This window comes from Plutella xylostella, chromosome 3 (assembly GCF_932276165.1).
Source record: "Plutella xylostella chromosome 3, ilPluXylo3.1, whole genome shotgun sequence".
Taxonomy (NCBI): Eukaryota; Metazoa; Arthropoda; class Insecta; order Lepidoptera; family Plutellidae; genus Plutella; species Plutella xylostella.
Window position 1 is genome coordinate 7,936,550 of NC_063983.1, and position 24,705 is coordinate 7,961,254.

The window sequence follows — 24,705 nt, forward strand, 5'->3', positions numbered from 1 at the left end:
AACTCTACACGACCCTTGAAAACATTTTAACTAACTGCCGTAATATTAATTAGAGCGTTCTAAAGAAGGAATATTATGAAAATTAATTACTCGTTTATGGAAATGTTATTGTTTTGTTTGTGTTTCCGTGGCCCATCCGCCATTTTGTCATATTTTTCCGTTTCACTATGGATTTATGAAAAGAAATCCCGGGCGGTCCGGACGTCTTTTGATTTCGTAATATTGTTGAAGAAGGGAATATTTTCCATTGTATCTTTTATTGTCCAAGAAATACAAGAATAAAAGCGTTCAATAGAAATCTAATTTGAATCGGAAATATTCAATATTGAAAATATTCGGTATTCAGTATTGAAAATATTCATGAAGCAGATATTACCCCGATAATCTTATACGTAAAGTAGTTAGTAACAATATGTACACTGGTATAAATAGGTATGTGTGCGATTAATTTTACATAATTAGAATTCTTATATAAGTAATTTACGACATAATCTAAGGCATTTGGCATCTCTCATGCTGTTTACGTTTACCTTATTATAAGCATGTACATAATTAGAAGGGAACACCCGTTTCTCTCCCTCACTCACAATAATTTCATACAACTATCACCTGTCTTATATCAATTTATACTATGTTGGGGTCCACCAACCCGCACTAGAACAGCGTGGTGCACTAGGCCTAAAACCCTTCCTTCAATGGAAGGAGACCCGTGCCCCAGCAGTGGGGACGTGAAGGGTCGAGCGTGATCACCATCACCACCTATTTGTAGCACACCAGATGATCTAACGCGATCAGATCGCGCGCAGCATGGAACGTATAGCACCGAACGATATTATGTCGTCTGTGGTGAATCTAGCTAATGATGACATCTTATAAAGCATTTCTTTCTCTCAATATTATATATTTTTCCAAGAACAAAAGTTGTTCACCATGACCAGTTTTGTGACCTCCTACCTGCATGACGTTGAATAACGATACATCCTCCCGTATATCACATAACTAACTTCCATCTCTTCCCGCAGGCCCGGACCACCGTCTCAGATGAATTAGCGACACACACACACAGCAGCCGCCATGTCGTCCGTCAAGGTGGCGGTGCGCGTGCGCCCCTTCAATTCGAGGGAGATCGCGCGCGAGAGCAAGTGCATCATCGAGATGACCGGCAACACCACTAGTGAGTACAGTGTTCTTGTTTTAGATGGTACCTAAATGGGTTGGGTTTTATACTATACAGGGTGTTGCAAAAAGGCTAAGTATACTTAGCCGAAACCTACGTGTGCAGCATGTTATATACAATGTGTTATTTTTCGAACCCGACAAACTTTAAGGGTGTATTCTACGAGTGATTTCATCGAGAAAACACCCCCATATGTGGGGTCAAATCTCAATATTCTAGAAATGGCGGCCATTTTAAAGTTGTAGATCCTTAGTTTTCCTAAAAGTTCATATCTCGAGATTCAAACGGATTACGGACATGAAATAAAATGCTTTTATCCGCGAAAAATCATCTATCGAATAAAAATATGCAAAACTGCTTAACAGTTACATAAAATAAGTTACAAGCACCTAATCTAGTTTTTTTTACACAAAAAAACAGCAAAAATTTACATTTACTTGAATAACTTTGAAAATCGCCCCCCTTTGATGGTATTTTTATGTATACTTTTAAAAGTATTTGAGCTAAACAATTCAATCAGGAGTGGCAACACCGGGTAGACTGTAGACAAACTAAAGCGTTCATTCCATCACACAACTATAAATTTACACGCTACTTACTCAATCTGTCCCGTAGTAATATATCATTAATGGTAGGATTAATAACAGGACACTGTTGCGTGAATAAATACTTATACCATAGGTAACTCAACTAGTCCCTTATGTAGGACATGTAAGGAAGTAGATGAGACGGTTGAACACATTCTGTTAACTTGTCCACCTACTACACAAACAAGATTATCTATTCTTGGACCAACAGAGCGCCTATCTCAGCTATTGGAACACCCAGGCTTGCTACTCCAGTTTACTCGGGAGCTAGGCTGGCTGAGCTGAAATCAAGGGGATATGTACAAAGGTTCCACTCGAGAGAGCCACGTACAGGAACTTCACCCCCTACCAGAATAGAATAGAATAGTCATTCATGTTTTTATTTTTTCTTTCCTCGTATTCGTAAAAGCACAGTGTTTACCTTTCGTAATAATGTAATGTTGCATTGGCATCGTTGACAGAATCACTGTGTTAGTGCTATATTGATAGCTATTCTGAAGGCAGAATTTCTAATTTTAACGCTGTCAAACTATACATTCTGCTAGCAAAAAATGACATTTACGGTAACACTCATAGAGTAGAATTTTTATTAAAGAAATTAAGGTTTTGACAGCTCTAAAATTAGAAAATCTGCCTTCAGAATCGACATCATTATGCTCCGTGAAGCCACTATGAGTTTGGGGCTTCCAGTATTAAGTTTAGGGCTCTACCAAAAAGAGTAACGACGCGATTTATATCTTCAATAGCAGATTCTAATGCCACAATTAAACCGAATTTAACGGCTTCAGTGGCATTCACGCCGCCCACACCGAAATTACAGCTCACTGTAGACTCCAGTGACACTCAACCTTTTAAATCGAGGCATAATTGCGGTATAAAAACTTTATAACAAATGAAATTTAACACTGACCGAGAGGGAGGCAACCTTGCAAATGTGATGACTTTCTAAGTCTTCCAAACCTTGAAAGTTAAATTTGAAATTATTTTATTCGCTTCAGCAAAATTAGTGTTGAAAGTGACTTCCTTTCTGAGAACTGTTGAAGGTTTCCACAAGTCTACGTCATCCTTTTAAAGTAAATTAGATGGCTCGGCCACCGCGACCCTTTTCTTAATGGTAAGTGACATTTATACGATCGTAAAGCCACCCTCAAGCGGTGGCCTTGCCATGTGTTGGAAACATCACCCATGGAAATTTCATGAGATCGGGGATGCGGTGGGCAGTATATTTTATTTACAATGCAACAAAGTCACTGTCAGTCTATCATATCCACCTATTCATATAAATTTCATTATATTTAATTTTCTAAAGATAATTTTGGATTTTGTTTGAGGCCTAAACAACTACCACTATACAGTTATTGAAAAAAGGTATTTAAGCTACGAACTAATTTGTTCATGGCTGTTAAGTTGCTAACCGGCTTGACTAAATACTTATCCTCTATCTCACCTTCTATCAGTGGAAACTTGTAAAAGGCCTTTTACTGCTCATTCTATTGTTATACCTTAAAATAGTGCTGTAAGTTTTCTTAAAATAAAATAAATAAATAAATAAATAGTTAAACTTTTGTGTAAATTATTCACTTTTCATCTAAAGTAATAATGTAAAAGGTCAAATCGAGTTAACCTCTCGCGCCACGCAGATTGATGGTGAATATAATACGTTTATGGGATAATAGAGGGCCCTTATACGTTGTCAGCTTGATGAAGATAGATGGACGTGGCGGCGCCGAGAAGCACTTTTATTCGCCTAAGCTGTTACTGACATACTAATAAAAATCTTGGTGGCGCTTACCAAGGGATAACTAAGTTCTCATGTCTTATTAAATAGTGTAAACATTAAAGACAAAATTATTTACGTAAGTAAAAAAAAACATTTAAGGTTCAGTTATAAAACTACGATATTTTATGTTCAAGACAGATATGTTCAGGTACAAGTAACCTATTACATGGGGTTTGCTAAAATATTTATAAGAATATTAGCTATATATATAGCGAATCACCTCTTAAACGCATTCTAATCGCTACATCTATCTTATAACACATCTCCTCTTCAGTCGCAGGCTTACAAATGTGATCAAACGAAAAGTTTAATCACTTACTACGTATGTTTTTGACGAAATCCTGCCAATTTATACTCGGTTCGGCCCATTTATCGACCTCCTCGTGTCAAGGTCGTGTGCGGAAGCCGTACGACGAAGAGGAAGTACTGTTGTAGGCGTGTTGTGTGTTTAGTTATAAACTCATAATCTCTAGCCATATTGCCTTAGATGTTTTTATTTAGTGGCATACAGTGGTAAATTTTGCCAACCATGACCTGGGTGTATATCATAGTGCTGTTTAATATTTTTATTTAGATTAGGTACCAGTGCTCAAACTTAAATTTTATTTTGTAGGTCGATACTTTTTTTGTACTAATTTGAGGATTCTTATTTCCTGAATTATTGCCTGAAAGACGGGTGTAAATTCCAAATGCAGTTCTCACAAGCGTGTTTCTGTTTCTGTTGTGTAAATACATAAATGTGTATCGTTTGGTGTTGCTTATTTTCATGTAATTGATGTATAATTTTTCAATTTTATTTTCTTCGATTACCGACTGGTTTTCAATGTGATCTCTAATTTTGTTCGAGCCACGATTTATAGTAACCACTAAAAACCGCCAAGTAACTCTGGGAGCGTGGTAAAACGTAAAATGTGGTGCTATTAAGGCTAGTCTTAAAGTTTTCAATTTATTACCGAGTAATGGCGAGTTTACACTGTGGCCAACCCGGTCGGACGGTGGTTCTGAAATATGAGCTCAGTGCAAGGTTTAAAGGCCACATTCTAAAATGATTGTAGAGTTTTATGCGATTTAGCTAATAGAAAACGTGCTGCTTTTGTGTTATTTTCAATTTTCAACAAACTATTTAAAGTTTAAAGCTCTATAAAGGTGCCTATGAATAGATTGTATATAAAACAAGATATTATGAACGTTGTATGTACTTTTTAACGCACGACAAGCTCATATCATTATAATATTAAAAGCATTTTCATTTATAAAAGCTCCTCGAAAGTTCAGCATTTGCTGACTAAAACTGCTCTCTCTCTGCTTTCGACATAACGAGCTTTTATATGATTTAAAGTAGCAATTAATTAAAACGTAACTACGTAGCGAGATGTTCTGAATGTACCTTCTATCTGAGAGAATTATAATTAAACTTACCTCTACTTTTGTTTTCTTTTATTTAGAGTACTTACATATCTTACATAGTACACTCACGGGCAAAGAAACAGTTTCTATCTTCATTTACAAAATGCAGACCACAAATAACCTTTATTTTTTTAAACATTCCATAGAAAATTCGAACAAAATATTTACGTTTTTAGTTGGTAATTTTCTGATGCGCCGTTAAATGTACTTAAATGTCGCAGAAGTTAGTTTTTACCGTTTAGGAGTAATTTGGTGATTTTCTCAATGGAACTTTTTCATTGCCCGTGAGTGTATACTTTTCTGTGCCTGTACTATGAAACTAAAGACTATTTCGATGGATATTAAATCCTAACTAATATTATAAATGCGAAAGTAACTGTGCCTGTCTGTCTGTCTGTCTGTCTGTCTGTCTGTTTGTCTGTCTGTCTGTCTGTTACTCTTTCACGCCAAAACTACTGAACGGATTTGAATGAAATTTGGTATACATACGGTCTAGACCCTGGGAAAGAACATAGGCTACTTTTTATCCCGGAATTCCCACGGGAAAACTTTTTAAGGCGAAGCGAAGCGCGCGGGAACAGCTAGTATTATCTAAAATCACAAAAAAAAATCTATGAAATTTTCAAATTAGTCACCCCAAGTCGTATTACAGAGGGTTTATTTTATAAAATTGCGATCATTTTGGGAATGGGCATATAATGCCTGCATAACGGCTGTATAAAGCTACGGAACTGAGGGGCTAGCCCTTACTGTAATCCTCTACGTGTGAAACGCTCAGGAGTTTAGGGGTGAATACATTTTACATGTACTTTAAATTTTTGTCAGGGGATTTTTGCATTAAAAAATGATAAGGATTGTATATTATTAAGTCGTAAAACGTTTTATTGAAGTTCTGTGGAATGTAAATGTTCTGTGATGCTTCTTTTGGTCTTTTTAGTTAAGATTTGTTATGGTATGGTCGTATCATACGCATATGATTAATTAGAAAGTCTTTTAAAATATTTAATTATATTGAGTTATGTAACCATATATTGGACTACAGTTAGCCAATTTTCAGAGTGGTATTGAAATTATTCACCAATAAAAAAGTACTCTCACATCTTTGGGATATCCGATATTCGTAGACCTTATTGATTTATTGGATAGGTATCTATATACTTATCCTGAAAGTCCTGAGCGTGGGAAAAGGCTGCCACGGCCTCAGCTAATGTATTCTATTTTTATTCAACCTCTGTGCCCTTTGGAACATTCGTAAATAATGTAGCCCGGTTTGCTAAATCAGTTTTTCTCTCCAATTGTGTTTCTAGATATGTAATTCCAACCAATACGTAATTAAAAACGTACGTGTGAAGAACAATATTTATATCGATTGAATTAAAAATAAACCTCTTTTGCGCGACTATAATAATATGTAATATCATAAAAGCTATTTCCCTATTATCTGCAAGATACGTCTAGTTGGCTAACTTGAGTATTATGGTATTTTGTTATAAGCTTTTTCCATATAAATAGTCACAAAATGGTTCGTGATTTTGTACCCTTTATAGAGCCCGCACTGTGTTGATGGCTTTGTCGACGTGAACACGAGTGCTGTAAACACGATTTACTTGTTTATAAATACACACGCAAAAGCTTGTGTTAGGTCAAGTAGCACTAAAACTTGAAGGTAATTACATAGGTTGTTTTGGGGTTAATTTAATTCAGCCCTGATTAATGAAGAAAATTATGATATTTTATTTTGTTATAAGTATAGGACTTATTTAGGAACATTTGGACTCAATTTAAATCTTTCTTGTTCATTTAAGTTAGGTTTTCGGTATTCGAAAATTTTAAAAAATCAACACTTCTTCACGGCCCTCCTAATTCCTGAAAAAGGCCTAACCGTCTGTAATATGTTAGATCTGTACTTCTAATTTCTTTAGCGAATGAATGTTTGTGTGAAATCATGAAGCTTTCAGGCTGAAATCGGTACATGCTATTCTCCACTAAGTCACGGAATAGCCTGTTTTGGGTTTACCGCGGAAAGCCATTTCCTACAGCGATTTACGCCACAAGGTTTCAATTGACCCAAATGATAATAGGCAACGGGAAACTGTATTGACCTACATACTATGTGTAAAAGCTAGCATTAAACAGACGATTATATACGGTTAGTAAAAGTGTATAAGTAACTTAGTATAATAGCATATAATTTAAAATAGTCACTCCGAGGCTGAAGTAAAAAGTAAATATCTGTAATAAGGCCTCTAAAGCCTTCTTTCAGGCACGTGAAAACCCCTAAAATAAATATTAGACTGCACTAAGAGTTGAACCCGAGGCATTCAGTTCGCTTCGCTATACCACCCGATCGTATAACACATAACTATGCATGTATTCAAACACTGGACACCTTAAAAGGGATCTCTATGGGATAGGTGTGGGGCGTTATCGTCACAGGTAACAGTCTCCTGTTTCCCGCCAACTCTCCACTCGTTTCCGTTCCAACATGGCGGCCGTGTCGTATAGCTTTTGTTTGTCACGTGGCATATACAATATTAAGGGCCTGTTTCACCATACATTGTATAAAGGATAATGTGACAAATATCATATTTATTGTCACAGGCTAACTAACATCAGCCCGTAAGCGCTACTACTGGATCAGTCCTCGGCTTTCCTCATACAGCAGCTAACGGATATCGACATTGCACGCTACTTTTCACTCTCCAGTAGAAAACTTGTCAAGCATATCCTACCAGATTGTTTCCTATTACTGGAATTGGTAACCCATCGTCTGTCACCGCATCATCAGTTTGAAATGCGTGCAGTGCCGCCAACCGCCAATATATTTCCTGTCCAAGATGAATTCGACTGCAATGGGAATTGGCGGTCAGAAGATCGATTATTTGGTTTTAGGAAGGTTTATTACACGAGTCAAGCTGGCTGATGCGAATTGTATCTTTTTGATGATGTACCTACTACTTTTATTTAAGAATGAAAAGTAATGCTCGGAGTAACAATGACGCTGACTTTTTTTTAGTTTAAAATAATAAGGACTTCTTTCACAATGTCTGGATAATGGCTACCTGACAGATAAAAGACATGCTGTCCCTCTCTGTAATTATGTTTACCATTATCCAGACATTGTGAAACAGGCCCTAAGTGTGATATATCTGGAAAAACCAATATTTTAACGCAAATAAAAGTTTACGGAAAATTTAATTAATAGGCAAACAAACATGAAAATTACTCGATGCAATTTATGACTCGTATAAAAGTTGTCGCCTAAGTTTAATCTGGGAAATGCGCTGTAACAGTTTTATGTCTCACTCTGTGCCAAGGAAAAATACGCTAACACGATGACTCACGCTTCCTGCATTCTGTCTATTGTAATCTGCACTTTATGCCCCTATACCGACGGGCGAGTCTTACAATAGCTATACAAGTCAGATCAGTTAAGTATCGATCCTGGGTTCCGTATTAAACTTGTCCAATTTTAATAAGCCAGGATATATCCTCTATAAATACACTGGAGTTACAGTCGCCGACAGCTATGTTGATGCCTGAAAATAAAGCTACTCCTGCATGGAGTATTTTCAGGTCGGACCATTAAATATTTAACTCTACATCTCTTTACAAATATTTGTAAAGTCCTGAAAGTTGAGTTGTGGGCTGTGAAGTCACTATCACTGTCACTATAGTTATGGGTTTGTTTAACTGAAGCCAATATTTCATATACCTATGCCTTTTAGCTTTGCCTCAACCAACTCTCACCATGAAATCTGCGCTGGATCTCGGCTTTTGTCTCAAAGATTTCGCCGCAAGATCACATCCAACATCCAATCGCCATCTCATCTCACGGCACTCAACGTATGTGCCGCGGGCTGTATGTACCTTAATACTCTATGTACCCTGCCAGTTTTATTTACTCTGTGTACGGAGCGAGGTCGGCGACAGTGGCGGTCGATACGGCGCGACGCAGTACGCTGAGACGTCGCTCGGTACTCAGAAGACTCACTCGAGTGCCTCTACGTCTTTGTCTATGGCAACTAGCGGCTCTGAATTGTAAAACACGGAACTGTAATGATGCGGAACCGTAAATAGGAAGGGTTTGAGATCGTCACTGTACGACTGTAGTGGTAGCTTTTTCAAAGCTTTGGATAAGTGTGAATGAGGTCTATACCTAGCAGTTGGAAGAACTGTAATGGTGCTTAATTCGTTGGTTGTTTCGCCTGTGCGTCGTTCTTTAATGCGTCGTGCTTCCATGTAGGAACTGCGTAGCTACAAATGTTTGTAGGTCCTATTGTCAGCTACAGTTTATCTTTTTTCGTTACACAGCTTTGTTTGGATCCAGTACGAGTATTGCTCCCATCACACTATGTTTATTTCTTTCAGTAATAGTAAACGTGAATAAAGATTGGTCGGTAATCAATGTATACTTAAGAAATAAAATTCTTTCTTATTTCTTAATGTATACTTATACTTTACTTACTTGGTAATACGAGGGTTATACGTACTTTGTTAATTATGAAAGACAACACGATACAGAATACATAAACATTAATGCCAAAACATAAGCAAGTAATTTAAATGGCTAAAGAGATTATAGGTCCCTCGAGTTCAACAACAACCTCCTTTATGTAAAAGTCTAGCTCATTTTCTTGCGATTCATCACTTAAAAAGAGATTTAATGTTTCTGCCTTGTCGTTCGTAGTGATCGATGGTTGCCTTATCGAATCTTTTCAGGGTTACTTATTTATAATGTTCCAAGGGTTGCACAGATTTCATTTCTGAGTAAGATACTAAGGGTGGGTTGCACCATTTAACTTTAACTATTACAAACGTCAAATCTCTTGAAGATTGATCTCTCTCGTCAAGGGATTTGACGTTTGTAACAGTTAAAGTTAAACGGTGCAACGCACCCTAAGTATCTTTGTATATGTAAACTGCATGAAAGGAGCCTCCCCAAGTGACGTATCAGCTGTACCTCATACACGAGTACCTACGTGGGCAGTTACACAATGCGAAATGATCTGCTGCCGCTACACGGGTTCGTTATAAAAGTGACTATATCGCAATTCGCTATAAATACAGCGTTGTGATTAGTGGAACGAGCACTAAACGAGTTTATGGACGTCGATAACGAACCCGTGTAGCGGCCGCTGACTATCTATTGCTGAGCATTAGTGTTTGTCACCAATAAAGATAAAAAAGATAAAGATAAAAGATAAAAAGTCTTTATTCGGTGTCTAGCACCACACACCAAAAAACAATAATAACACAAGTACACAAAAAAATAAAGCAAAAAAACGAAATTATAATTAAAAGTGAAACAAACAAAAGAACATTAAGAATAATTAAAAAAATATATAATGGTATGAGTTGTCCAGCACCGAAAAGGCCCGCGCCTCAGCTTACACCGCTACAGATGAGGTGGCATCCACCCACCTGACGCGGCACTGGTTTTCAGTCACGTCCTAGAGTGACTGTCATTTGACCTACCTTTATAAAAATATATTGTATATAGGTATACGGTTATACATAAATTTTATACTTAAATACCAATACTGTATAATATAATAACAATCAAAAAAATATACACATAATATATAAAGCAAGCATGTATACAATAATATGGTCCTAATGCAGAATAAACAAATAAAAATACTAAATGAGGGTAAATGTGCCTTCGGAGTTTCAGCGGGCGCGCGACATCGGTCACACCGGTCGCCTCGCTTGTTTCAGCGCTCAGAAATAATATAAGCTAAGAATAAGAAGTAAACTACCGTTGCGCAATATACACATAAGATGTTAACGAATACTTTTCTTTGTTACAGTAATAACAAACCCGAAACTGCCGCCGAACAACAAAGAGGGCATCAAAAGCTTCAACTTCGATTTCTCATATTGGTCACACAATGTAAGTAAAATATTTCTTTACAATCTTCACTATTGCAAATCTGAATCACACCATTTATTACTGTACCCACTGTTAGGGTGAGAGGTTATTATACAAATAAATATAACAAGATTGTACATAAAGTAGGAAAATATTGTCATCACATAAAGTTTCGTCGCGTCGGAGATTAAAATAAGACGGGATTATCGAAAGCTTCCATTAGGTGATTCATTGACATGATAAAATAACCTCTGCGTATCAAAAGGTGAAGTCTCTATTCAGAAAGTAATAATTTAGTGGCAGAAAAATAATTGCAACCATTTGCATTTCAAGTAGAAATATGAAATGATGTTTTATTCAAAAGTAACGGATGTTTCGTGAATTATGTAGGTACAAAGAGCGACGGCTACACAGAAGTTCTTGAGCTTAAGTTATTGTAATGAATTCCATAAAATTGGCATTCCAAAAAGGCAACACAATTTTATACTTACAAAGACAACCATAAGCTCTTATATTTACATAGGTATACTGCTTACTTCTGATGATATAGTCGACTTACGATGTTAATTCATTTCATTTCTGTTGTATGTCTCAGCTTTCCATAATAGATATATCGTTCAGTATTTTTTACTACTAACTATCGTAGTTCTGCAGGATTATTCAGCGGCATGATCCTAAATACAATAAGGTAATTAATTTGTTACAGCCGAGTGACCATGACTTCTCGTCCCAGATCATGGTATACAAGGACATTGGGGAGGAGATGCTGCAACACGCTTTCGACGGTAATTTTGATACCTTATTATTTTATTTTATGATAATTTAGTGGGTATGTATATGAAAATATGCTAGTTAATCTTGCCCCAGTTGCTGTGACACGAGGTTTCATACATATTGATGAAGTGTTTTATTTGGTTGCGCGTCTTGTGATTTGTTAAATTGTATTCACGGTAAATAGTCTGAAAAAATTTTATTATCTTTTCGAAACAGCAGCCAGGAATGCTACGAATACATTATTTACATTATTGTATGAAGATGAATGTAGGCCGATTATGTGCTAGAATCTCAAGATTTACAGGATCAATTTACTCGTAATTATAAATACAACAGAGAAATGGGACGCCAGCATTGGTAGCATATCGCGCAACGCACACCATATATCTATCTAATGTAGCAAGACTACTAAGCAAGACGACTTGTAACGACAAGCACCAGTCTGTTTTTAATCTCAGATACTAAATTGACAGGTTCTGAAACGCATCGTTCTATTGGCGGGACAATCGACTGTTGATGAACCGCTCAGTTCAGATGAATCTGTCAATTTAGTTTCTGAGAATACAAAACAGAGTATAATGTAGCAATCCTCACTAGTCATGACTTCTCACGACAAATACTAGTATCCATTCAATCTTTCCCCAACCAACCCGCCGTCTCCCTCAGGCTACAACATCTGCATATTCGCGTACGGGCAGACCGGCGCGGGCAAGTCGTACACGATGATGGGCCGCGCCGAGGAGGAGGGCATCATCCCGCAGATCTGCAAGGACCTGTTCCGCCGCATCCGGCAGACCACGTCCGAGGACTTGAAGTACTCGGTGAGTTGAATCATTACGCTTTTGTACTCCTCTATATAGATCTTATAAATTGCTCGTGAAATTGACCCTAGGTTTCACGAATACGAGAGTGTTGGAGTTGCTCTTCATCTTTACCGAACACTTTGTGCAACTTTACCGAACTTTACTTTGGCGAAGGATTGAAGCGAGTAGTGTTGCGGGGGGGAAAATTCTACTCTCATAAATAACTTGATTCTGGCTATGCTAGAACAAGACGAACAATATAAAAAAGTGGTCGTCGTGCCAAATAATCACACCACTGTAGGCAACTTTTCAGCAATTATTTTCTTTATTAATCATTCTCTATTTACCGCGAGTTATGCTTCGCATAAAATAGTTTCCCCATGAGAATTCCTGTATAAAGAGTAGCATAATAATGAAGGGTTTATCGAGCTGCTCTTTGCAACAAAGGCGATTCATATTTATTTATTCCGCACATTAATTAACCCCTACCCATCCAGGTGGAAGTATCCTACATGGAGATCTACTGCGAGCGAGTCCGCGACCTGCTGAACCCCAAGAACAAGGGCAACCTGCGCGTGCGCGAGCACCCGGCGCTCGGGCCCTACGTGGAGGACCTCAGCAAGCTGGCCGTCACCAGCTACCAGGACATATACGACCTCATCGAGGAGGGGAACGCTGCCAGGTATGAGGACTTTTTGGTAACGCTGCCAGGTACATGATTCTAAAAAGAGTAGTACTCTTTAGGATTGTTACGACCTCCTTGAGGAGATTTCTGCCAGGTATGTAGCCTTATTATCATCAGGTCCTCGTTGGCTCTTATTTCTTGACGAAATACGAATATTTGGACAGCTGGTATGCATCGGTACAATCGAGGTTACCACAGCAAGAGCCTAGACCCTTCAGCGATCTCCAACGTAGGGCTCAAAGTGTAGATCTCCTCCCCGTCTCTTCATATTACCTGATGACGTCATGAACAGCTGGTGAGGAACAAGGGCAACCTGCGCGTGCGCGAGCACCCGGCGCTCGGGCCCTACGTGGAGGACCTCAGCAAGCTGGCCGTCACCAGCTACCAGGACATATACGACCTCATCGAGGAGGGGAACGCCGCCAGGTATGAGACCTTCTGCACTTACCTGGTTACTCTTAGGATGTATATAGCCTCCTTGAAAGGATCGCCAGGTTTGCTACCTTTTACTCTTTGTACATACGACCAGCTACTAAGATATACGACCTCATCGAGGAGGGGAACGCTGCCAGGTATGTGTCCTTGTTACCCATTGAACCATTGTATACGACTCCCATGAATGGATTGCTATAGGATTGCAACCTTTTACTCTTTGTATATACGACCAGCTACTCAGATACACAACCTCATCAAGGAAGGCAACGCTGACATTCTTAGCTTTTGTACCTAATAACTCTTATGTATGGGAACTCTTTGGGGCTGCGAGGTATGTGAGGTATGCAACCATAATACTCTTTGTATACGACCTACCAAGAGAGATGATGAGTATGCAAGAAGATAGGTATGCATTTATTTTTTTGAGGCATCGCCTTGTAACATAGTTCACTATATTTATGTAACAATGCGTCAACGCCACTGACCTCTATTATACACATAGAGGTCAGTGGTCAACGCCCAGCTGGAACCACTGATTTAAATTTTGCAGCCTTGGAAGCCTCTTGAATTTTTCGCCTTATACACAATAATTATTAATTAAATACTCTGTCCCCCAGGACCGTGGCAGCGACGAACATGAACGAGACGTCGTCGCGCTCGCACGCCGTGTTCACCATCTTCTTCACGCAGCAGCGCCACGACACCATCACCAACCTCATGTCAGAGAAGGTACGGTACTTGCGACCTTGTGCTGGTGCCCTGGTACTTCTTTGTAGCCCTCAGCCGATAATAGCTGCCCTAGCGCTTCAATGCCTTGAGGGGATATATAACTTATCAGGCATCGGTGTTGGTACGTTGGGTACAGGTTTAGCGCAAAGGGTTATGTTTTCAAATGCTCAAGCAGAAAATTAGCCTATAGTGCCTTTTGGAATCTTACAAAGATATCTATTATGCACATCATGAACAAATCATAAGTAGGAAGTACCCTCTGAAGACAGGCTGAAAGGTGTCATCACCGCGCTAACTGATCTAAGAAAAACACTAGAGCTAGTCTCAGATGTTATGTATGGTCAAATATGCTAATCTCCCCAAATCTCCCCACCAGGTGTCAAAGATCTCGCTAGTGGACCTGGCTGGGTCGGAGCGCGCGGACTCCACGGGTGCCAAGGGGACCCGTCTGAAGGAGGGTGCCAACATCAACAAGTCACTGACGACGTTGGGCAAAGTCATCTCCGCGTTGGCTGAAATTGTAAGTGCTTGGGGCTGTGTGGTTTTTTGGTAGAATGTTTTGTATTGTTGCAAAAAATAGGTATATCTGAGATATTATCTGATTGAAATGTGGACAGGATAATAGGATGGAAAATTGTTTATACACAGGTCCCTTCAAATTTGAAATGATGGGTCAGGGACTACTTTAAAATTCTACAATAAGACCCAATTTGTAATAAAAAAAAATTGGGCTGAAATCATTCTAATGTAGAAGGGGAGTGGCCGATAAAAGCTCGCTTTCATTTGTCATAAAGATCAAGATTAATGACGAGCTTGGTGTTTTCTGTGATAATCTTTCTGCTATCTAATGATGGGCTGAATACACATTATTTATCATCATTTTCACTTTCACCTCATGTAGCAAACAATGATGGTGCAGTATTAATTAATATGTATTTAAGTACGGTCAAGTGCAGAGAAACCTGACCCCCCTCTCATAGTAACAATGTTTCTGAGAGGGGTCAGGTCTTTCTGCCCTTTACTGTACATTGCCACTTTACTATAACGTATTATATGTATTTACTTTACATAAAATTTCCTCTCAGAGGAATAATTTTGTTCGTTTTATTATTCACAATGGCTTCCAAATCCATTAGAGATGTTAGAGAACATATTGTATGCGAAAATATAATAGAAACTTTCATCACTGGATACTGGATCATATTACACAGATCAGATTACCTTTTAGTTATTTATAGAATAATAAATCTATTTTTACTGTGAAAAGATATCTTGCTATAGCTCAAGTTTCAGAATAATTTTATTTCGTGTAGTCTAAATCTTACAGTATTATTATATTATATATATTTTTGTAATGCTAGCTGATAACTGATTCATTGTTTGTTATTTCTACTGTCGCATCTATTTCTTCACTTGGATTTACAGTCGGTAAGTTAGTTTTCATCTTATATTATTTCATAAAAACATCATCTAGTTATAAGAAAACTTTTTTACGTAATTTATATTGTGTGTATTACAAAATAGTTATATTACATTGCATAAAAACGTGAACTTTTAAAAATATAACTAACAACTAAACTCTGCCAAAAATAATAATTTGTATCACACAAAATATTACAGAAACTTGACTTCATTATAAGAACCAAATTACTTTTATCACAAAAGAAGTCATAGATAGAGTTTTGTCTATAAAATAAGGAGAATTCCTGCTATACGAAAAATTTGCTCCTATCCATTTTAAAGTGATAATGACAGCAAAAAAGTAATAAAGCTCTGATGATAGATAGATAGACAAATCCACCAACGAATCACCCACTACAACCAACCTCCCCCCACAGGCGTCAAAGAGCAAGAAGTCTAAGAAGGCGGACTTCATCCCGTACCGAGACTCGGTGCTGACGTGGCTGCTGCGAGAGAACCTCGGAGGCAACTCCAAGACCGCCATGATCGCCGCCATATCGCCCGCCGATATTAACTATGATGAGACGCTTAGTACTCTCAGGTAGGTGCCTTATACATGACTATGAACAGCCCTTAGTTAACCAAGTGGCACGATAGCGCAGGAGTCTTCTTTATTCCTGCAGTTATCATAATCAGCTTATAATTTTATTGGCTCTCCCAGAGAGTGCCACATCATTCTGTATCCGGTTTACTAATCGAGACACAACCGGCTATGAGTCGCTACCTGTCTAGGTTCTCGTTAGATTTGTCTGTTTGTGGTGGTCACTCAAGACCTCCCCTACCCTTATCGTATGTTTCTAATCAATAATCTTAAAGCTGGAAACTTAATTATATCTGGAGTATAAGGTCTGTAATAAACGTTTAGGAGACGCGTTGGAGCCTCTTTTTGCGTGTATTTTTCTGTTAGCGTTATGTCTAACGCACAAGTTAACGAGTCTTGAACAACACCTTATTCTTCTCAAAACTGCCCCCACCAGATACGCGGACCGAGCCAAGCAGATAGTCTGCAAGGCCGTCGTCAACGAGGACGCCAACGCCAAGCTCATCCGCGAGCTCAAGGAGGAGATCCTCAAGTTGCGCGAGCTGCTCAAGGCTGAGGGCATCGAGGTGGAGGAAGGTCAGCAAATAGAGTTGAATGTACAGTTGGCAGAAGAGATGAGTGTGCAACCCTAGCGCAAAGATTGTGATCTTGAAAGTCACAAGAGAGGTTATTTAAAGATTGGTTTGTCGTTATGTGACATATAAGGTTTATTGATTGTTTTTCTTTTATCATATACCTATGTATAGGTAGGTATGACTCGTCATTGGGTTTCGGAGCGCTAGGGGTGGATGCTCATATCTTTTGTTGACTGTACTCTGGCCTGTTGGCGGAATTGTGATGGAACTCAACTTGGTGCCTAGTATTTCAGAGTGAGGAGAGGCTTGGAAAATGTAAAATGCCTTGTTGAAATGTCACTTTTAACACCTGGTATAGCAACAGCCATAGTCACTCTCTTAATTGACATGGATTTTATTTGTTAGAACTTATTTTAATTCTACAGTAATCAAGTTGTGTTCCTCCACCGTTGCGCCACAGTGCCGTAGGTCATCAATCATTCAGTTAGGCTATTTAGTCGTCATGTGAAAAAGATAGATAGTCCTGTATCAATGTCTGTTTGTCTAGTCTGTGAACCGATAGAGAACCGAGCGCCTCGACTTCCTGATGCTAAAATTAAATTTCTGTTTCCAAAATCGACTCGAACGCTAGGACCGGACGGTAAAGTCCTATATGACAAGAAAGACACTCCTGCCAGTAAGTAAATAACAAATGAGGCTTCGCATTTGTGCATCCTGTACTGTACACCCCACATGTACGCTTGGCCTCCATTTTGAACCAGGGTTGCCAGATGAGACGAATCTGTCGGCCCGTCACTATATCTATATTATAGACAGTCCAATACGAGTAATACTGCACCCTCGTAAGCTTGTGGCGTTCTTAGGCAATATAATATATAAAGTTATATATCACCTAGTCCATAATATATATTGCATATATAATTTAGCAATATAGGACTGTCACAAAATAATATATATTCGAGCGCTTATGGTCAATATCTATATGATTATATACTTGTATTGGTTGCGGTAGCGGTGGCTGTGGGATAATATTATTGTATTGTGTATTTAATTACCTTGTTATGAATGTTTTTATGTGTTTAATCAAGTTGTAACTGAATATTTCGGCCGCTTTATGAAGTTTTTACATTTATAAATACCGGTATAACTAAACTGTGGAAATCAATAGATAGGCTCGACTAGGAAATAAATTTCATAAATCAATAAAAATACGTACTTATAATTATTGATTCATCTTCATCTGAAATATTCAGTTTACCTTCAAGCTTAAACCGTTCGCGGCTGACGATTGATACATTGGTTCTCCCACATTTGGCTCATCGAATTCAATCAAAATTTAACTTTACCAAATATTGGCATAAGGTCGTGAACGGGGTGTCGAAATCCTTATTATAATATGCTGCTATATATTATACAAAGCTTAAAGTTGTTTCCAATATTTAAACTGCATGTTTCCTGTACTATGTGTCTATTTACTCAAACCATTCAACCTATTACTGTTTTAAAATACAAAGTATTGCTGTATTTTGTATTGCTCCCCCGATATGCCTAGATAATTTACCTCTTGAACAATTACTTTAATACTTATTTGTATTTAAATTATTATACATTCATTTGTCCACGGATTGCACTAGTGGTGTCTGTGAAACCAACCTGATTCACTTCACGGTGGTGATGGTAATACATGGCATATACCTCATATGTACTTTTACACAATTTGTGTAATTGTCAAATACAGCACTTTCCCTACTCCAAAATCCAGTAATACAAATTCAATTTACCAGCCGCAGAGGCACTTTATAGTCGTTTTAAACATCCCATGTGTTGATTGATTTCTTAGCAGATAAGGCCTTTTGTTTAAAATACCTTCCTGTATTTAACACCTGACATTCAGTGCAATATATCGTTTTAGTATATTTTATAAAATCCTTTTCGCTATGATGACATCACTCAACACATATTAAAAGTGTACAAGGTGCATTGCATTGCAACACTGCACCACAAAGATTCTGCCTTGTAATTTCTACAAAATCACCTACATAATTTAGGATGACTTGCACCAACTATTTAAACGCATTTAAATCTATTGATGTCTTGCCCTCACATTATACTGTCTAACCAAGCAAGCAATAGATTTAAATACATTTAAATGTTTGGTGCAAGACAACCTTATTGTTTTAACTGCTAAACTACGAGGCTCAATCTTTGCACCTACCTATCTTTCCTCCATCTCGTATTCTCTAACCCCTTTACCGCGTGCAGTCGAGGAGGCGAGCTCGCCCCAGCGCAAGAAGAGCGAGGCTGAAGCGCTGCCGAAGCTCGCTCGCACCGGCACCACCATCGCTGAGGACGCAGTGGACCAGCTGCAGGCCTCGGAGAAACTTATTGCAGGTATGTGCTGGCTGTGATTAATTAAAAATGATTCTAAATTATAATAATAAAGAGATAGACACAGATTTTCTGAACGTAAAATTCTTTGCCCAAAATTCGACTTTGTGATTGTTTGAGAAATATAATTTTCCAATAATCTTTTAAGACTAGGGCTAAATCAAGCTTTGCTATGATCTGACAGGAGAAAGCTTCTTAGTTTACTTCATAATATAATACGAGTATAACTTTAATGTTTTTGACCTTGTGAGAAGTATTGATTTTCATTTTGAATACATGAAGTAGTTCAGGGTCATTTTACATTACAATAATAGTTTCTTCAGTCCTAGGTACCGAAAGATTTTTTCAAGCTACTGACACACCTTTATGAAACACAATGCACTTACAGTAAATTATAAGTGGTACTCTACTGTAAGATACTTGCAATGAAATGCATAACAATCACTTGTAGATGTGAAAGTAAATATGTTTAACTTTATTGTAAAACAAATGTGTAGTATAGGTAGCTATAATATACACAAATACCAAAGAACTCATAGGTACAGACACGCCCAATTTAAACCTTATATATTATGTTCACACGAAGATGCTTCAAACAAAAACCTCCATCTAACCCCACTAAACCCTTTTCCCAGAACTCAACGAGACATGGGAGGAGAAGCTCAAGCGCACAGAACAGATCCGAGTGCAACGGGAGGCAGTATTCGCAGAGATGGGAGTCGCGGTGAAGGAGGGCATTACTGTCGGAGTGTTCTCTCCCAAGAAGACGCCACATCTGGTCAACTTGAACGAGGATCCGAATCTGTCGGAGTGCTTGATCTATTATATTAAGGATGGTGAGTGGTTTTGTAGTTCTTTGTGGTTTAAAAGCTTAATTGTTAGGCCCCGGTAAGATTAAATTGCCCCCGTCTTCTTGTTGCCTACGTCGGTGAAAAATCAGGGTTTTCATACTGTGCTCATGTCCGGGATATGCCAGAAAAAAGTCACTTTAGTCACCCTGTCATAACACTACTGAAGAGCGCGCCAGCAAAGCACCTCTTCTTAATCTTCAAGGAAGTAAATTACCACAAAGCTTCCTACATACATAAACTACAACGACGAACGACTTTGGGTACACACATGACATCAAGCCAGAATATCAGAATAGCCTTTAGCCTGCGCTTTTCACAATTGATATTTTTATTATCAGACTGCTCTTACTCTTATACTTCATCATCATCTTCAGCCAATAATCATTCACTGCTGAAAATAGGCCTCTCCCAAGGAGCGCCACAACACTTATACTGACTTACCAAATAATCTTTCCTCCAGGTGAAACCCGCCTCGGCACGGCAGAAGCAAACGTGCCTCAAGACATCCAGCTCTCAGGGTCACACATCCTGAGCGAGCACTGCATCTTCGAGAACACCGACGGCGTCATCTGCCTCATTCCGCACAATGGGGCGCTGGTCTATGTTAATGGACGGGAGGTATGTTGTTGGGGTTGTAGAATGTTGAAAGTTTTGTTTGGGTGGAGAATTGTTGCTGATATCTTACATGCTAAGTGAGTTGACAACTCATCTGCTTTGTGAGTCATGTCAAGCTGCTTCACTCTCTGTGACGTCAAAAGCCTGCCAATTTAAAGGAACTTACCATTTCTTCAAAGCACCACCAAAGCCACAAAGATTGCACCGATAAAGCCTATAGACCTGAAGACTTATCATGAAGATCGTAAGCCAAAAATTACCTATCTTATTGACGGCGTCACTCGTCCTCTTTAAAAACTGACAACACCATCCTGGTGAACCATCCCAACTCCAACATAATCTCCCCCTTACCCCACAGGTGACAGAACCAATAATCCTCAAGACGGGCTCCCGAGTGATCCTGGGCAAGAACCATGTGTTCCGCTTCACGCACCCGGGCCAGCCGCGACAGGAGAAGAACAAGATCATCTCCTCTGATAAAGAACTGCCGGAGACTCAAGGTATGTAGGTGTGGTGTAGTAGTAGGGGTTGGGCATTGTAGACCATAGCACAGGGCTGTTGGTTGGAGCAGAGTAAGAAAATACTTGACTGTTAGTAGGTATTTATTTTTCCAGATTTGCTACAAGGTTTTGTTAAGGAGTTGATTACAGATTGTGAAGTATAGGTAACATATATATAGGTATACTAATACAAATGAATCTGCTTGAAATGGCTAGTCCACATAAATACAACAATGATTGGAAATTCCCGGGAATTCAGCAGGCACATACACAGTGCTTGCATATTAGCGCCATCTATGAATCACTAATACATATTGCTACCAGTCACCAGTGCCTGACGAATCGCTTTTATATGGCGCATTAATCCTAATCCATCCCCCTCTCTTTCCCCCGCCCAGGCATGGAGACGAGCGTGACAGAGAACGCCGAGAACGTGGACTGGGACTACGCTCAATGCGAGCTGCTGGAGAAGCAGGGCATAGACTTGAAGGCGGAGATGCAGAAGCGACTGTTGGCTTTAGAAGAACAGTTCCGTAGAGAGAAGCAACATGCTGATCAACAGTTTGAGGAGCAGAGGAAGGTTTGTGGGATTTTATTGTAGAGTTATAAAATAAGTTTATGGTTTGTGTGTGGGTATATGGAGTAAGTTTAATGGGTTTTATTTGGAAATAACTGACACAGAAGCGTTTTGAATGATGTTTCAGTTAAATTTGTTAGTTATGCGCTAATTATTCTCGGAGATTAATTTTAATTTGTCGCTTATCTGGACTAACTGGCTTATCATTTCACACCGAAGAAGAGTTAAAACCAATGGCCTCATATGCCGACCTAAAATCGTACATTTCGTAATCGTAAATTTGTACAGTATGCCTTCTAGAATGTTCGTCTATAACGCGATATAACCCGGCAGAATTACGAAGCCCTTCGTACTCGCCAGTATCCTTCTAGAATGTTCGACTATAACATCATAATATAACCCGGCAGAATTACGAAGCCCTTCATACTCGCCAGTACACTTCTAGAATGTTCGACTATAACATCATAATATAGCCCGGCAGAATTACGAAGCCCTTCATACTTGTCAGTACCCTTCTAGAATGTTCGACTATAACATCATAATATAACCCGGCAGAATTACGAAGCCCTTCATACTCGCCAGTACACTTCTAGAATGTTCGACTATAACATCATAATATAGCCCGGCAGAATTACGAAGCCCTTCATACTTGTCAGTACCCTTCTAGAATGTTCGTCTATAAGGTGATATAACCCGGCAGAATTACGAAGCCGTTCGTACTCGCCAGTACCCTTCTAGAATGTTCGTCTATAACATGATACCTATAACCCGGCAGAATTACAAAGCCCTTCGTACTCGCCGGTATCCTTCTAGAATGTTCGACTATAACATCATAATATAACCCGGCAGAATTACGAAGCCCTTCATACTCGCCAGTACACTTCTAGAATGTTCGACTATAACATCATAATATAACCCGGCAGAATTACGAAGCCCTTCATACTCGCCAGTACACTTCTAGAATGTTCGACTAAAACATCATAATATAGCCCGGCAGAATTACGAAGCCCTTCATACTTGTCAGTACCCTTCTAGAATGTTCGTCTATAAGGTGATATAACCCGGCAGAATTACGAAGCCGTTCGTACTCGCCAGTACCCTTCTAGAATGTTCGTCTATAACATGATACCTATAACCCGGCAGAATTACAAAGCCCTTCGTACTCGCCGGTATCCTTCTAGAATGTTCGACTATAACATCATAATATAACCCGGCAGAATTACGAAGCCCTTCATACTCGCCAGTACACTTCTAGAATGTTCGACTATAACATCATAATATAGCCCGGCAGAATTACGAAGCCCTTCATACTTGTCAGTACCCTTCTAGAATGTTCGTCTATAAGGTGATATAACCCGGCAGAATTACGAAGCCGTTCGTACTCGCCAGTACCCTTGTAGAATGTTCGTCTATAACATGATACCTATAACCCGGCAGAATTACAAAGCCCTTCGTACTCGCCGGTATCCTTCCAGAATGTTCGACTATAACATGATACCTATAACCCGGCAGAATTACGAAGCCCGCATCGACGTAAAATCAATTTGTGCTCACCAGTATTCCCTTCTAGTATGCTCTTCTATAACATGATACCTATAACCCGGCAGAATTACGAAGCCCGCATCGACGCGCTGCAGCGGCAGGTGGAGGAGCAGAGCGTGACCATGTCCATGTACAGCTCCTACACTCCTGACGACTTCCATAATGATGAGGATATCTTCGGTGAGTAGCTTGTTGTCATTCGTCATAACTTATCATCATTACTAACTTTTAACTGTTTACTATTGGACATAGTCATAGGAGCATTCCTCATCCAGCTACTACCGGCTACATGTCTAAGGTCGGCCAGTGGGACCGAAGTCATTTCATTTTCGAAGCCTGAACCAATTCAATCGCATTTTGGGTCATGTCACAGACATCTGGTCATGACATCCCCTCCTGCCCCATTTCATATTTATGAAAAATCCTGCTTGTCAAATCACCGACATCGCTTCGCCATCTCATACAATGTGCATTCTGTATTTATTTTAGTGAATCCTCCCTTTATTACATAGTGACATTAGTAACGTAAGGACTCTCAAACATCCATCCCAATCAAAAATGAACCTTAACGCACGCTGGCCACCTCATACATTATTAACTTTCAGTTGACAGTTGCATTCTGTGTTGATTTTAGTAAAACCCTCTCTTAACAGAGCGTGATAACTCGCAAACATCTAAACTAAACCTTAATGCGTGCCTCACCCCATTCAAAAATGACCCTTACCGCACGCCGTCCACCTCATACATTAACCTTCAGTTGACAGTTGCATTCTGTGTTGATTTTAGTGAATCCCCTCTTCTAAACTGAGCGTCATAGCTCCCAACATCTATGCCATTCAAAAAACCCCATTCAAAAATGACCCTTACCGCACGCTGCCCACCTCATACATTAACCTTCAGTTGACAGTTGCATTCTGTGTTGATTTTAGTGAATCCCCTGTTCGAAACAGAGTGTTGGTCGGCGCGCGAGGTGGGGCTGGCGGCGTGGGCCTTCCGCAAGTGGAAGTACCACCAGTTCACCTCGCTGAGGGACGACCTGTGGGGGAACGCTATCTTCTTGAAGGTAAGGGATAAATTTCAGTGTGATGAAGAATTTAAATTGTTAGTGTATTGTGTCAGGACGAAATTGCTTATACAAACAGATTAAATTGTAAGGTAAAGGAACATAATATTTTGCCTGAAAGTGCGGATTGACTGGATGATTTATGATTTTGACTGGTAATGTTGACAGTCAAAAGGCAATCTTCTACATCTTAAGACTGAGTCACAGTAGACACCTAAAAATTATCTTAAAACCGGAGTGAACCGCACTTTTCACTAAGTCTGTTTTCTCACGTGATAGGTCGCTACGATACTAACGAGCTTTTCCATCACAAACAAATTCACTAATGGACCAAAACTCA

General features: G+C 39.1%; 1 protein-coding gene across 1 annotated transcript in view; it reads left to right on the forward strand.

Moving 5' to 3' along the window:
- Positions 1-24,705, forward strand: part of LOC105388125 (kinesin-like protein unc-104) — a 93,567-nt gene that overhangs the window by 45,905 nt on the left and 22,957 nt on the right. Inside the window, exons 3-19 of the mRNA XM_048625226.1 lie at positions 1,023-1,174; positions 10,765-10,847; positions 11,533-11,611; positions 12,267-12,421; positions 12,901-13,085; positions 14,141-14,252; positions 14,629-14,772; positions 16,091-16,254; positions 16,691-16,830; positions 17,461-17,505; positions 19,092-19,220; positions 19,853-20,053; positions 20,529-20,686; positions 21,042-21,183; positions 21,582-21,763; positions 23,368-23,482; positions 24,232-24,365. Coding sequence (XP_048481183.1) covers positions 1,075-1,174; positions 10,765-10,847; positions 11,533-11,611; positions 12,267-12,421; positions 12,901-13,085; positions 14,141-14,252; positions 14,629-14,772; positions 16,091-16,254; positions 16,691-16,830; positions 17,461-17,505; positions 19,092-19,220; positions 19,853-20,053; positions 20,529-20,686; positions 21,042-21,183; positions 21,582-21,763; positions 23,368-23,482; positions 24,232-24,365 — 2,268 coding nt within the window. The 5' untranslated portion in view covers positions 1,023-1,074. The remainder of the gene's footprint in view (positions 1-1,022; positions 1,175-10,764; positions 10,848-11,532; positions 11,612-12,266; positions 12,422-12,900; positions 13,086-14,140; positions 14,253-14,628; positions 14,773-16,090; positions 16,255-16,690; positions 16,831-17,460; positions 17,506-19,091; positions 19,221-19,852; positions 20,054-20,528; positions 20,687-21,041; positions 21,184-21,581; positions 21,764-23,367; positions 23,483-24,231; positions 24,366-24,705) is intronic.